Source organism: Megascapheus bottae, chromosome 9 (assembly GCF_031878675.1).
Source record: "Megascapheus bottae isolate mThoBot1 chromosome 9, mThoBot2.hap1, whole genome shotgun sequence".
NCBI lineage: Eukaryota > Metazoa > Chordata > Mammalia > Rodentia > Geomyidae > Megascapheus > Megascapheus bottae.
In genome coordinates this window covers 19,489,454-19,505,658 of record NC_143517.1, presented here as the reverse complement: position 1 = coordinate 19,505,658, position 16,205 = coordinate 19,489,454, and the positions used below count along the sequence as shown (strand labels likewise).

General features: G+C 37.8%; 1 protein-coding gene across 1 annotated transcript in view; it reads left to right on the top strand.

Annotated features, from left to right (window-relative positions):
* Positions 1-16,205, top strand: part of Tram1 (translocation associated membrane protein 1) — a 36,895-nt gene that overhangs the window by 12,229 nt on the left and 8,461 nt on the right. Inside the window, exons 4-10 of the mRNA XM_090338942.1 lie at positions 60-176; positions 2,342-2,400; positions 4,023-4,107; positions 12,539-12,609; positions 12,710-12,814; positions 13,390-13,533; positions 13,832-13,992. Of these exons, the coding sequence (XP_090195068.1) occupies positions 60-176; positions 2,342-2,400; positions 4,023-4,107; positions 12,539-12,609; positions 12,710-12,814; positions 13,390-13,533; positions 13,832-13,992 (742 nt within the window). The remainder of the gene's footprint in view (positions 1-59; positions 177-2,341; positions 2,401-4,022; positions 4,108-12,538; positions 12,610-12,709; positions 12,815-13,389; positions 13,534-13,831; positions 13,993-16,205) is intronic.

Genomic DNA, 16,205 nt, shown 5'->3' with positions numbered 1-16,205 from the left:
TCATATATTAAATACGTTTTATAATTTATTCTTAATTATTAATAACTTTTTATTTTTAGAAAATTAACAGACGAATGCACTTCTCCAAAACGAAGCACAGCAAGTTCAATGAATCTGGTCAGCTTAGTGCATTCTACCTTTTTGCTTGTGTTTGGGGCACATTCATTTTAATCTCTGTAAGTATGTCATTCTTAGTATTGTTTTCCTTTCTCTAAGATCAGAAACAAAGTGACAGTGTAAATTGAGCATGCTGGTGATGAATGTCTCTGTTAGGTTTCTGTACAGAAGGAATTCTGTTCACTCTTTACAAAAAGCCTTGTACATTTGTAATCATCCTACAAATTCTTTTTTATAGCTTAATGATTATTTGCATATATGTCTGTATTAGCAAAAAATATTAATGAGAATCTTTTGGGTTTTTTTTGTTTTTTTTGCCAGTCCTGGGGCTTGAACTCAGGGTCTGAGCACTGTCCTTGGACACTTTTTGCTCAAGGCTAGCACTCTGCCACTTCAGCCACAGCGCGCCACTTCCAGCTTTTCTGTGTATGTGGTACCGAGGAATCAAAGCCAGGGATTGGCGCATGCTTAAGCGGTTACCACTAGGCCACGCTCCCAGCCCTAGTGAAAATCTTTACTAGGTTACATGAGCTGCAATGTTTCCAGTCATTCCTTCCTTTAAAAATTGTCCAGTTATGGACCAGGATTTTGGCCTAGTGGTAGAGTGCTTGCCTTGTATGCACAAAGACCCAGGTTTGATTCCTTGGTACTGCATACATAGGAAAAAGCTGGACGTGGTGCTGTGACTCAAATGGTAGAGCTTGCCTTGAGAAAAAAACCAAGCATAGTGCTCAGGCCCTGAGCTCAAGCCCAGAACTGGCCAAAAAAAAAAAATTGTCCAGTTGTTTTTCAACCAACTGAAAATGTATAGCTTTCCAGATAAAACAATCAAAATCTCTGGTTTTTCTCCCTCTAGTGAAGAAAGAGAAGGCAGTATCAACCTTAATCTCTGAAATAAGAATCTCTTACATTTATATAATATTTCATGGTTTCCACATTTTTTATTTTGTTAGGCATATGATTTCTTTTTATTAAAGAATTTATTAACATTGATTTTTACATCGTATTTCAAATGACAGGTTTAACAAACAAGTGTTCAAGAAGGGAATCTATATACAATCACTGGCACTTAGTTTTTAGAACTTAATCAAAATTAGGCTAAAGGTTTGTATGTCATAGAAACATTAATTTATGAAATGAAACATAATGTCTATAGAGTCATAGGTTTTTATGTCTATGTAGTTATGTTTATACTTCCATTACCATGTCCATAGCATTGGGTATGCAAATATTGAGTCTCACTCTTGTACTGTTTGGATCTAATAGCCACATATTAAGGATACCATGCGCCTTTTATTCCTTAGGGCATATGATTTTTTGTAGTAATGTTTTTTTTTTTTTTTTTCCCAGTCCTGGGCTTGAGCTCAGGGTCTTAGCAGTGTCCTTGGGCTTTCTCAAGGCTAGAGCTCTACCACTTGAGCCTCAGCACCACTTCTGGCTTTTTTCTATGTATATGGTACTGAGGAATCGAGCCCAGGTCTTAGTGCATGCTAGGCAAGCACTCTACCACTAGGCCAAACTCTCGCCTTCAGTAATGTTTCTTTATTAAAGAATTTATTAGCATTGATTTTTACATCATATTTCAGATGTCATGTTTAACAGACAAGTATTCAAGAAATGAATTTATATACAATCACTGCCACTTAGATTTTAGAACATAATTAAAATTAAGCTGAGGGTTTGTATGTCATAGGTACATATTAATTTATGTAATAAAACATTATGTCTATAGAGTATATGGCCCATCATAGATTTTTATGTCTATGTAGTTATGTTTATATCTCCAAGACCATAACATTGTGCACCCAAATATTGAGTTATCGCTCTTGTACTATTTGATTTTTAAAATCATCCAGTTAAAGATGTAAAATAGGTGAACTGAATTTTCCACTAAATGAACAGTTAATTTTCAGTCTCATTATATACTCCATTTTGCTTTGCTGGTTTTATAATCCTTTTATATGGTTATAAATTTCAATTTATAATGTTATATACATTTTTTTAAAGTTACATTGTTTAGGAAAATATCTTTGTTACAGATATGTCATTTAGTCATGGGGACTGTTTGGTGTTTTTTTTTTTAATACATAACCAATTGAAATAAGTAATTAAAATGGTTAGAAAAACAACTAAAAAGTTGACTTTCTTGTAATGTTTGGTGTAGTGTAATCTGAGGAACTAAATGTTTGCCTGACACTTAGAGGTTAATATATTTCTTTCTTAGGAAAACTACATCTCAGATCCAACTATCCTGTGGAGGGCTTATCCACATAACCTGATGACGTAAGTCATTTTTAATAGGCCTTTTCTTTATTAAAAACTGAACGTCTTACACACAGGTTCATTATTCCTGTTCTCATTAGAAATTCAGGCAAAAACATAAAACGGTGGAACTGTCTTGGAAGTTTCTATAGGCCTTTTTTTTTTCATGATTATTTTTTCAGCATTTTTATTAACTTAAGACAAATGATGTTAACAATTACCTTAATTTGAGACTCCTTACTTTTTTATTTCTCTTTATCCTTTCTCTTCTTAATAGCTCCGTGGGGGGAGCTATCATTTCTCTCTTTTTTTTGTTGATCAGAGACTTGAACGCTGGGCTTGGTTGTTGTCCCTGAGTTCTTCAGCTCAAGGCTACCGCCCTACCCCTTGAGCCACAACACCATTTCCTTTTTTTTTTTTTTTTTTTTGCCAGTCCTGGGCTTGAGCTCAGGGCCTGAGCACTGTCCTTGGACTTTCTCAAGGCTAGAGCTCTACCACTTGAGCCTCAGCACCACTTCCAGCTTTTTTCTATATATGTGGTACTGAGGAATCGAACCCGGGTCTTCATGCATGCTAGGCAAGCACTTTAACCACTAGGCCAAACTCCCAGGCCTCACCATTTCCTCTTTAAAAACATTTTCTGACTTTAAAAAGTTATACTAATTCAGTGAGTTTACAAGTGGGTTAAAAAAAATTAGACTTTATGTAGAACTATTTTTTTGTCCTCAAAAATGAGTTTATTTGATGGGCTTTGTATATTTCATTTTTGACTTCTGGGGAAGAGGAGAAGTAAGGGAAAAAATAGTGGAATCAGAAGGGTCACTGGGAAATAGTATAAAGAGGAGAGGATTGTTCTAGACTGATCTCATGGGAGATCCTCACATGCCTTATTCCATGTTCCAACCATGTAGAATTGCAGTACTTCCCCTACAGAGGAAAACAGGATATTTGGCTTTGGGATTGTCTCAGATTCCAGTGATAATTAATGTATGAGCCTTTGCTCTGTGCTGGTCCTTTTCTTTCTGGCCTATATTCATGGTACAAAATAATGATCTTTATTGTGATATTTGGCCAATCCACACCCCCCTCCCTTTCTTGTTTTCCTTTTGATGAAACCTCACAGATCTGTGGGTTGATCGGCTCCTTGTGTTTTTAGTCACTGCCATGGCCTATTAATCAGTAGGAATTCACTTATAGACAAGAGGCTCTGCACCTTGCAGACAGCTTGTGCCTTAGCCACTGCCTTCAGATGCTTATCTGTCTGGTGTCTCGCCGAAGTGGCTGATGGGTCCAGCTCTGCCAAGGTCCCTGAAGGATCATGGCTGCTGAGGAGTTGTCTAAAATGATAGCACGAAGATAACTACTTGTGTCCTATTTCCATTGTTGATTCACTTTATTCTTTTAAAAATAGGGCAGGGAGTGTGGCCTAGTGGTAGAGTGCTAGCCTACCATGCACAAAGCCCTAGATTCAATTCCCTGGTACTATATACACAGAAAAAGCCAGAAGTGGTACTGAGGCTCAAGTGGTAGAGTGACTGACTTGAGAAAGCCCAAGAACAGTGGCCAGGCCCTGAGTTCAAGCCTCAGGACTGGCAAATCATAATAATAATATGTTTTACTTTTTGCTTTGTTGTGTTGTACAGATTTCAAATGAAGTTTTTCTACATCTCTCAGTTGGCTTACTGGCTGCATGCTTTCCCTGAACTCTACTTCCAGAAAACCAAAAAAGTAAGCTGGGATTTTATACTTGTAAAAATCATCTTGTCATTTTTTGTTTCTTCATTTTGTGAAGTCTTCCTAAAATAGTTTCTTACCTTTTTACTCTCTTTCAACAATTCCTTTTGTCATTCTCTCACCTCTCCTATATCTTCAAAGATTAAAATCTTTCAGTCTTCCTTCCTTCCTTCCTTCCTTCCTTCCTTCCTTCCTTCCTTCCTTCTTTTCCTTCCTTCCTTCCTTCCTTCTTTTCCTTCCTTCCTTCTTTTCCTTCCTTCCTTCCTTCCCTTCCTTCCTTCCTTCCTTCCTTCCTTCCTTCCTTCCTTCCTTCCTTCCTTCCTTCTTTTCCTTCTTTTCCTTCCTTCCTTCCTTCCTTCTTTTCCTTCCTTCCTTCCTTCCTTCCTTTCCTTCCCTTCCCTTCCCTTCCCTTTCCTTCCTTCCTTCCTTCCTTCCTTCCTTCCTTCCTTCCTTCCTTCCTTCCTTCTTTTCCTTCCTTCTTTCTTTTCCTTCCTTCCTTCCTTCCTTCCTTCCTTCTTTCCTTCCTTCCTTCCTTCCTTCCTTCCTTCCTTCCTTCCTTCCTTCCTTCCTTCCTTCCTTCCTTCCTTCCTTCCTTCCTTCCTTCCTTCCTTTCTGTCCCTGAGCTCTTTTGCTCAATGCTAGCACTCAACCACTTTGAGCCGAGCCACAGCTCCACTTCCCCTGCAGTATTTCTTGGAGAAAAAAAGAAAAAAAAAAAAAACTTAACCCTTATTAAACTTAGAGGAGATACTTTTCATTTGACCTACTAATTGCTCATTTTTTATTTAGATTAATGGTAATTTCAAGGAAATTTAAATTTAATCAAAAATTTTAGATGTAATTCATCATATTGTTATTTTTAGCTATTTATTTCACAAATGAGACAAAAAAGGATTTGTCAGATCACAGCTTGTAGTTGTGTAAATCCCAAGGAAAAATTCAGTGTTGACAACAAAAAGTAAACCATGGTTAAATATTCACCCGGGAAGCCTTTCCTGAAATGAGTGGAGCATTCCCTTTTTAGCATGGGGGAGAGATGTTTGTTTAAAACAATATGTTAACTACTAGATTGCTACAATATCTTTTTTCCTGGTGACACCTTCTTTATAGAGTGGGCTTCTGTGTTATCACAGAAGTCAACTTTATTATCTTTATTTAACTTTGTTCCTCTGAAATCTGTACTACCTCCTTCCTACTTACAACTAAAATAAAACTGCTTACCTTTCCTCTGAGGGTTTCTCTCCTGTGTGTTGCCTCTTCTGTGGCATCTCCTCCTGCGTGCTCTCCTCCTGCTTCATTCACACTGGTTCTCTAATGCCAGAATCCCAACACATAAATACTTTTCCCTTTCATAAGTTAGTGAGCACTTGGATTCCTTCAGTGGTGATGTCCAAATGTGATAGGCTATGTGGGGTTTACTTCAAAGCGTATCAGTTGAAGGGAAGTGGGAGGGGCTGTAGAAGAAAATTTTGTCACTTATTAGTAACTACTATAGACAGGGATTCACTTGATTCCTTGTCAGATGTTATTTGTGAGTTCACTTGCAAAATGTTGCCTTTCTTTAACCCTCTCTTTTACTTTAAGAAGGCTTCTTATGTAGAAGTGTGACAGCTGTTTAGTGACTACGTTATTCTGCATTTCCAGGAGCCAGACACTGTATTTTTTTGTTGTTTTTGTTTTTTATGTTTTTATTTAAATAATTAATTCATGTGATAGGCCCTTAAGTGTCTGTTTTTGTGTTCTGAGTCTTTTTTTTGTTTTCTGCTAGATTAGAAACAGGACAAAATTCGAAGCTACATAGTATAGCATACTAGTTTGTGTGTGTGTGTGTGTGTGTGTGTGTGTGCGCGCGCGCGCGTGCGAGTGTGTGCTCACATTCCTAGTCCTGGAGCTTGAACTCTGGGCCTTGGTGCTGCCTCTCAACTTTAGTATTCAAGACTAGCACTCTACCACTTGAGCCACAGCTCTACTTTGAACTTTTTAGTGATTAATTGGAGGTAGAATGGACTTTCCTGTCTGTGTTGGCTTCAAATTGTGATCCAATCTCAGCATGTTCCTGAGTAGCTAGAGTTCCAGGTGTAAGGCACCAGCACCTGGCGCATACTAGTTTATTTCATGTTAATTAATTAATTTATTTATTTCTTCCTTCCTTCCTTTCTTTCTTTCTGTCTTTTTTTTTATTGCCAATCTTGGGGTATGAACTCAGGGCCTAAGCACTTTCCTTGGCCTTTCCTCAAGGCTAGAGCTCTACCACTTGAGCCACAGCACCACTTCTGGTTTTTTCTATGTGTGTGGTACCAAGGAATTGAACCCCAAGTCTTTGTGCATGCTAGGCAAGCACTCTACCACTAGGCCAAACTCCCAGCCTAATTGATTTCTTTTGTACAGTGTTTTTTGTTTTGTTTTGTTTTTCAGTGAAGTTGATTAGAATGAATATCCTTATTTATTTAAAATGTTTGACTTGATGATATTTTAAGATAAAATTACTAGGCTTATGGTTTGCAGTAGCCCAGCCCTTCCATGTTTAGTGAGCTTTTCATGTGACTCATAGAAACTATACTGTCCAAAATGGTAGCCACTAGCCATGTGTAAACAAATAAAAATAAGATTAAGGGGGGGAAAAAACCAAAAAACACTTTCTTGATCATATAATCCATTTTAAATGCCAATTAGTGTGCTCGTCTAAATTATCTACCAATTTGGATAGAAGTTTCTATTTGTTGACAGGGCCTTGCTAGATATAGCTCAGTCTGTCTTAGAACTTGCTGTATAACATAGGCTAACCTTGAATTCATGATCCTCCTGCCTCATTTCCAGATGCTGGAATTAGAGGCATGTGCCACCAGGCATTGCCTAGACAGATTTGTAGACTGTTTTCGAGGCTGTGCAAAGTGTGGTTGCACAATGCTACTGAGAGGATCAAAGTTTCTTCGTGTCTTTGTAACATGGCTCAGATATTTTGAGCTTCCTTTAGATGTTTGTGTACCCGTGGACAATATATATATTTCTGGGTTTCATTATTAATCCATTTTTCTTGTCTTTTTATTGATCCTGGTGAGTAAAAAAGGAACATTTCAAAGTAATTGTTCATTTCAGTTCTTGAAGCTCTTTCTCTTATCAATTCCTGCCAGATGGCATTTCTCCAGAAATGCAATCTAATTTTTATAGAATAATTTGCATAACTTAGAACTTAAGTGAAACTATTTTTAACACCTACATGTGACAGTTGAAAGTAACTGTTTCAAGTAATTAACATAATTTGCAAGTAACAGCTGCATATGTGTTAAGCTGTTTCTTAAAATTTACTCTATGAAAATTATTTTTGGAGAACTCTTTGCTGGAAGAAACTAGTACAGTGATTGTTTTGAAGTCTATAGGAAAGAAAGAAAGGGAGGAGAGGAAAGGAACACTTAGGAATAGTTCAAGAAATATTACAAATAACAGTTTATTTCAAAGAGAAAATTTAAATCATATATATTATGCCTATTTTAGTCTAAAACAATTTCCTGTTTGCTCAAGAGAAGATTCAGAATACCATTCATACAGGCACATAGTATACCTCTTGTGGTCTAATTATTAGGAAGCCTTTTACACCAGCCTGAGCAGGAGAGGAAGAGATGCTATCTCTAGTGGTAATAGTAGTAATTTCCTGCCCAACTTTTTAACTTTTAAGGAAGGCATAAGATAACCAAGTGTTTTATTTCTAATTCAGAATTTAAAGTGTAAGATGGCTTAGTTTGAGACTTAAAGGAAAATGGAAAATGTCCTCTGTTTGAGCATATATGTGATTTTTTGGTAGGGTACTACAGTCTAGAGATGCATTTTCTTATAAAAACAAATCTACTAAAATTGAAAAGATACTGAGATAGCTGAAAATGTTACTTGAAATTATTTATAATTTTAGGATTTATGATTTAAGTATGCTATACTTACTTGATATCCCACAAAAAAAACCAACCCACATGATTTTCTGAATTTTGAGTTACTTCATGATTTTATCCAAGTCTAAATAAATTGTTAAACATTAAGAATTTATAAGAACTTTAGCCAGGAACCAGTGACTCTCACTTGTAGTCCTAGCTACTCAGGAGGCTAAGACCTGAAGGACTGTGGTTTGAAGCCAGCTTGGGCATTAAAGTTCAGTTGCCTGTATTTTGTGTTAACCAATAAAAAGCCAGACTAGAAGCATGGCAGAAGTGGTAGAGTGCCAAGAAAACAGAGAACTTTAGGTTCTGAGTTCCAGACCAGTACCAGCACCAAAGAAGGAGGGAAGCAAGCAAGGAAGGAAGGCTGGCTGGCTTGTTTTTTTTTTGTTGTTGTTGTTTTTTGTTTTTTGTCAATCCTTGTGCTTGAACTCAGGGCCTGGGTACAGTCCTTAGGCTTTCTCAAGGTTAGAGCTCTACACTTGAGCCACAGTACCACTGCTGGCTTTTTCTATGTATGTGGTACCAAGGAATCAAACCCAGATCTTTATACATGCTAGGCAAGCACTATTACCACTATGCTAAACTCCCTGCCCTAGAAACTCTTTTCTAGTAACTAATTTTTGTATAAACATATATAGGCACACTTTTGTGTGTCTATATATGTATATGTGTATGTATATGTATGTATGTGTGTATATATACATATGTATATACTCATACTCATGTTACATAGCTCATTTTGACTTCTGGAAGAACTTGTTAATCCATATAACAGTGTATATAGGAAGTGTGTTAAGCTGAAGTACCTTCTTTGTAGAGTACTGACGAGCTGTCCTTGGACGGCTTCCTGACTCCATGATTTAAATCTTTAGTGTGACTAATGAATTGATTTTTGTGAGCTCCCTCTGAGAAGGCCGGATTTCACCCAGCCTCCTCAATTCTCTCCTGGTTCCCACATCCTGTATTAAACCTGTAAGCTCCAGAGGCTGTGGTGCTAGACAAGGTTTTTGTTGTCAGTGTCAATCACATGACTACCAATCCTGAATGGGCTTTAATGCCACAGTGTTGAGGGACTTTGTCCTAGAGCAGCAGTGCTAATATCTGCCTTGTTGGGTTTTTTTGGTTTTTTGATGAAAACAACCCCCCCCAACCACGGTTATACTAATCATCTGAGAATGCCTTTATCTAGGGTATGTGTTCTCCCGTTAACCACAATCCCAACACTCCTGGTATTACACTCATGTCTGCCCCTCATTTTATTTGTTTCGGTATTGTTATTGTTATTGTTGCAGCTTTTTATCCTCCTTGTGCAGAGAGATGAACTAATTGACCAGAAGTGTAAGTTTCATTAACATAATTGGTTCAGTCTTCCTACTAAGTTACATTTCTATGAAATAGTTTTTCCAGTAGGTTAATATTTCGCTTTGACTTTTTATACAAGGTTTTATGTAGTGACATGAGTTCAGTAAGCAGTTCAAAAACTAAAAAGCTGCTATCAGTGGCTCCCACCTGTAAATCCTACCTACTTAAGAGGCTGAGATCTGAAGGTCGTCTGAGCAGGAAAGTCCATGAGACTTTTATCTCCAATTAACTACTAGAAAACCAAAAGGGAAGCTGGAGCTCAAGTGGTAGAGTGCTAGCCTTTTGCACAGAAAGCTCAAAGTTAGCGGCCAGGTCTCAAGTTCAAGCTCTAGGCCCAGCACCAGGAAAAACACAAAGAAAAAAACCCCACACAGCTTTTCTAATAAGAATCAAGAGTTTCCTTTGTCTTTCTTGTCACTGGAGCTTAGGGGTATTGACTCACAGATGTGAAAGAATGTTGATCCCGTCCTCAGTCATTCATGTGACTCTGTCCTGTTTCAGCATCTTCACGTACTTCTAATGTGTGTTTTTCATTCTATTCTTGTTGTATGTAATCATACTTAGGACGTTTTAATTATTCACATATATAAGTAGTTTGTATAAAATTATAAAGTTAAAGAACTCTTTCATTGTCTGCTATTGTAAATGATTTTGTGCAGTCATTGCTAAACTATACTTAGGAAAACCCAGGCATATCATACCCATAGTGGCAGCTTGATTTTCCTAGTACATGGGATTGACAACATCACTATAAGGAGCTACTTTGAAGTTATCATAAAAGAAGATGAAAGACATTCTTTTGTTGGTTGGACCTTACCAAATAGTCTCCATACATTTGTCTCTCTTTCCTTTTATAAGGAGACATATTTCACTAATGTATGTAAATGGGAAGAGGATTTTAGCTACTGTACCACTTATTTTCAGAAACAGAAGAGCCCCTGTAAAGTTGATATGTCTTAGGGAGTTTTCCAGAGAATCCCAAAATGAAATGTTGTATGTGTATCCTCTCAGATCCTCTTTTTGCTACAGTTCTAACACTTGAACTTTGTACATTTGGGGGGGGATGGGTTGGTAATGGGGGCTGAACTCTGGGCCTGGGCGCTGTCCCTGAGCTCTTCAGCTCAAGGATAACACTTTACCACTTGAGCCACAGCACCACTTCTGGTTTTCTGGTGGTTAATTCTAGGTAAGAGTCCCACAGACTTTTTGTACCTGGGCTGGCTTTGAACTGTGATGCTCAAATCTCAGCCTCTTGAGTAGCTAGAATTACAGGTGTGAGCCACCTGATTGTTTTATGCCATTTATGTCAAACTGGACTTGTAAGCCCTCTGCTCTCTCTCAGAAGTAGCCTTTGCTGAAATGCAAGGGGAGACATGTAGACCAATATGGCCTGTGCCCAGCTACACAAGAGACCAGAGATGGCTTTACAAAGTGCCAGAAAAACAGCCTGTCATGCTAGTCATTTTAATTAGTAACTGTAGTACCTGAGTAGTGCTAGCCAGGCCATTAATATAAGGAAACCCTATCATATATGATATTTATATTATGTCTATTACATTAATATATGTCTTACATTACATTAATATATGTCTTATATGTCTATATATAGACAGAAGACATTTAGATACCCCCATATATAAATAGAGAAAGTATTCCAATCCAAGAGGAACAGAAGCAATAACGGCTTGTCATCCATCAGTGGGTACTTATTTAGTTTATCACTGCCTGTGTTCTGCAAGCCAGGAAAACAAGTCTTCCTCATAATTCTATGCATGAATGTGTATGGTCTAGAATAAAATATCGCCATATAATTCATTACAAACTCTGACTTGTGTTTTATTTCATATTTTTAGAAATGCTGTTTAGGGGCCGGGAGTTTGGCCTAGTGGTAGAATGCTTGCCTAGCATGCACAAAGACCCGGGTTGGATTCCTCAGTACCACATACATAGAAAAGCGGGAAGTGGTGCTGTGGTTCAAGTGGTAGAGCACTAGTCTTAAGGAAAGACCAAGGACAGTGTTCAGGCTCTGAGTTCAGTCTCCAGGACTGGCCAAAAAAAAAAAAAATGCTGATTAATTCCTAAATGGATGAGCCAGTAGTAGGTTTTATTTACATTAAAAAAAAATACTTTTGTTAAAACTAGAAATAGTCCACTGAAGACTGTGGGAGACATAAAAAGGAAAAATTGAAGTCTAGAGACTTAGATGTAGTTACTGAAAAGTGGATGATCTGTAATTAGGTAGTCTCACAATGTGAAGGTAGAACTTTAGCTTTCAGTTTTTTTTTTTTTTGGTTTTTTTTTTGCCAGTGCTGGGCTTGAACTCAGGGCCTGAGCACTGTCCTTGGACTTTCTCAAGGCTAGAGCTCTACCACTTGAGCCTTAGCACCACTTCCAGCTTTTTTTTATGTATGTGGTACCGAGGAATCGAACCTGGGTCTTCCTGCATGCTAGGCAAGCACTCTACCACTAGGCCAAACTCCCGGTCCCAGCTTTCAGTTTTAACAACTGACAGTGAGGGAACTAAAACTCAAATTTCAACGATATAGCTATCCTAGGTGAACTAAAGCACCTTGCTGATAACTCAGCCATTTTAATATTTGCCATCAAATCACCAGCATGTTAGCCGTGGCTCTTATTATTGTGTTACATGATAAATGTTTATTATTAAAAAATAAAAACAGCTAGGTGCCAGTGGCTCACAATGGTAATCTTAGTGACTTATTAGGCTGAGATCTAAGGATCACAGTTCAAAGCCAGCCTGAGCAAAGAAGCTCAGGAAAGTGCCCAGGCCCTAAGTTCAAGCCCCATGACTGACATTTAAATAAACCTTGAAAGGAGTTTGAATTCATCTCACTGAAGCAAACTGAAATTTTTATGTTTTATAGATGAGATAGCTGATAGCCCACTTCCCCCTCCCCCCTCGCACCAAAAAAAAGAAAAGACTTGCTAAAGCCATGTAGCTACGTAGGAATGAGAAGTGGGGGTGCACTGACATGAGCCTCAATCTCTATAGCTAGAGTTACAGACCATACCTGGCAGGTCTCCTGCTTCTCTACCATACATTCCACTTGATTGTGCTGCTCTTGCACACAAGTGTGTAAGCACGTTTTAACCCGTACCGTATTTTCCTTTTGCAGGAAGATATTCCACGTCAGCTTGTCTACATTGGCCTTTACCTCTTTCACATTGCTGGAGCTTATCTTTTGAAGTGAGTTGGGATTGTGACTGGGTGTGTCAGGAGATGTGGCAGATAGTGTTAATGTGTCTCAGTTGATTCTCGTTACATGTTAAATTTACTCTTTCAACAGCTTGAACCATCTAGGACTTGTTCTACTGGTGCTGCATTATTTTGTTGAATTTCTTTTCCACATTTCCCGCCTGTTTTATTTTAGTGATGAAAAGTATCAGAAAGGGTAAGTTATTAACCACTTTTGTTACTGTGTGGTTGGTATTGGGAGTAGTTTCCTAGCCTGCCAAAGCAACTATATTATTCTTTGAAAATATTAATATAACAGCTTTAAATAAAATGAAATTAGCAATACTCAGACATGCTGTTTTAATCTCTGAAGTATAGTCTTTCTCAGCTAGAAAGACTGGAAGTTTTCAAGGCTTTGGGCTTTGCATTTCTATCCATAACTTTTCCTGCTTTGTTTTTGGCATGTTTTTCTTTATGAACAAGAGGTGAAAAAGAAGTCAACTTTCAAAAGAAAGATGGAATGATGCATAATATAGCATTAAAGACCCTTAACAATTTGATCAAAAAGTCTAACTGAAAATAAACATGGTAAAGCTATAAGTTATAAAGAGCATAAAGTCTTACAAAGGAAAAATAAAAAGAAGCTAGAGCTGTCATGGGAATTAGACTTACAAGAATCATTACAGCCTGATTGTTATTTTGTACAGCATTTTTCAAAATTGTTCTAAGAAGCATTAGTAGAATCTTGCTTTGGGATTTTATGAATTTGACTTTACCACATTTTCCTTACAGATTTTCCCTCTGGGCAGTTCTTTTTGTTTTGGGAAGACTTCTGACCTTAATTCTTTCAGTACTCACTGTTGGGTTTGGCCTTGCAAGAGCAGAGAATCAGAAGCTGGATTTCAGTACTGGAAACTTCAACGTTCTGGCTGTTAGGTATAGTCAGTTAACATGTTGACTTTGTACCACTGCTTGATAATGTGATAGTCCATCACCTTAAAAAGAATGGAATATATGGGGTTTGGAGTAAACACTCATTTGATATCCTTTCATGTGTGTTGTAGTTTTGTTTCTGAATGGGAATATTAAGGTAGCTGTTTAAATTCTAGGTTAAATTATTAGCGGAATAGTTGTTAACCTGATCTTCACAAAGGGAAATTTTTGGCACTAGCAGGATATATTTGGTGGCATTTTCATACCTTCTTGACTATTTTTTGTCTCTTGTGTTTCTTAGAATTGCTGTTTTGGCATCCATTTGTATTACTCAAGCATTCATGATGTGGAAGTTCATTAACTTTCAGCTTCGGAGGTGGAGGGAACACTCGACCTTTCAGGCACCACCTGTGAAGAAGAAACCAATAGTAACCAAAGGCAGGTCTTCTAGAAAAGGAACAGGTCAGTGTCCACTAGCCCACAACTTGTGGAAGCAAAACAAAAATTTCAGTTGGTTGTGGGGTCTTAATTATTTTCAGTTCCTCCCTCCTTTATTCCCTCCCTCCTTTCCTTGGCAATACTGGGATTTGAACTCAGGCCTCCAGCTTGGTAGGCAGACACTATACCACTTGACCCACACCTCCAGTCTTTTTGCTGTAGTTATTTTTCAGCTAAAGTTTTGTAGGTTTGGTTAAGGCTAGCCTAAGACCTTGATCCTTTTATCTCTACCTTCTAAGTAGCATGTACCAACAACAACCTGGCCTGTTTGGAGGGATAAGGTCTTGCTAACATTTTTTTGCCTAGGATCCTCTTACCTCAGTCTCTCAAGTAGCAGGGATTACAGGTATACTACCACATTTAGCCTTTCTTTTTGGATCTTACAAAGAAACCCTTATTTTACTTCATAACAGAATTAAAGACAAAATTTTCTTCTTCTGTTTCAAAGGTGATTCCTTGGGTGAAGGGAATCTGTTATGTCGCTTAGAACCTGTCCTGTCCAATATGTTGTCAACTCCCAGTTCTTCCATGATTAGTTACTTTGAGCGGTTGTAGACCTACATGTATGGGCATTATAGGGACTAGCTAAGCTAGAGTATGGTCTTAGGTGTTCATATTTATATATTATATAAGTATATTTAAGATTTATAAATAATATAAGTCAATATAATATATGAATTATAATATATTTATATAATATATAAATTATATTTTATATATTATGTATAATATATAAATATATTTAAGACTTTTTTTTTTTTTTTTTTTTTTTTGCCAGTCCTAGGCTTGAGCTCAGGACCTGAGCACTGTCCTTGGACTTTCTCAAGGCTAGCACTCTACCACTTGAGCCACAATACCACTTCTGGCTATTTTCTGTGTATATGGTCTTTGTGCAGGTCTTTGTGCATGCTAGGCAAGCATTCTACCACTAGGCCAAACTCCTAGCCCATATTTAAGATTTATTATTAGTACAATGGGAGGTTGTGTGAAAACTTCATAGGTGTGCAAAATTGCTTGGGCTCAGGGTCTAAGCACTGTCCTTGGACTTTCTCAAGGCTAGCACTCTACCACTTGAGCCTCAGCACCACTTCCAGCTTTTTTCTATGTATGTGGTACTGAGGAATTGAACCCGGGTCTTCGTGCATGCTAGGTAAGCACTCTACCACTAAGCCAAACTCCCGGCCCCTGCAAAATTAATTTTAAACAAATTAAATTCTACTATATTCTCTTACCCACTCAAATTTTTAAAAACTTTTCAATCCCTTCTTCTCACCTGCCTTTTATTCCCACATTTCTGATCACTTGAGCCTTTATCTTTCACCTCTTCTCTTCTCTGTCTTGTGATTGAAAATGACTGACATTCTGATGAATACTTTCAGTATTTTAAACCAGGGAGTTCCTGTTTTAAGAATATCAACTCTGGGCCAGGAGCATGGCCTAGTGATAGAGTAGTTGGTTGGTGCCACATACATAGAAAAAGCCAGAAGTGGTGCTGTGGTTCACGTGGCAGAGCAGTAGCCTTGAGAACATCCAAGGACAGTGCTCAGGCCCTGATTCCAGCCCTAGGACTGGCAAAAAAAATTTTAAAAAGAATAACAACTCTGATGTGCTAGTATTTGTCCACAAGTTTTGTCCCTGTGATTCTTGGCCCTTTGTACTTAGTCTGTCTCCACACACAAGCTTAGTGAAATACTGGATTGACAATATTTCCAAACCAGAGATTACCATCGACATCACTAAATACTTTTACTTGGGAATTAGTGACTACATTAGGGCATGATCTTCACATTAAAGTTACTATGTTGCACCTGAAAAGTATGTATCTCAGTCATTTTTTTTATATATACTCACAAAGTTGTGAGCCACTGGCTAATTCAAGAACATTTTTTATCACTTGAAAAATGCCACACCCATTAGCAGTCACTCTCCTCCTCTCCTTTAAAAAAAAAAAAAACTAATAGTAAGGAGAACTTTACCAGAGAAACACTCGAACCTTGGAACTAACTAGACAACAGATTATCCATTCCCCCCCCCCCCCGCCCCAGTCCTGGGGCTTGAACTAAGGACCTAGTCACTGTCCTTGGGCTTTCTCAAGGCTAGTGCTCTACTACTCAAGCTACAACACCACTTTGGCATTTTCTGTGTATGTGATAGCAAAGAATTGAACCCAGGGCTTC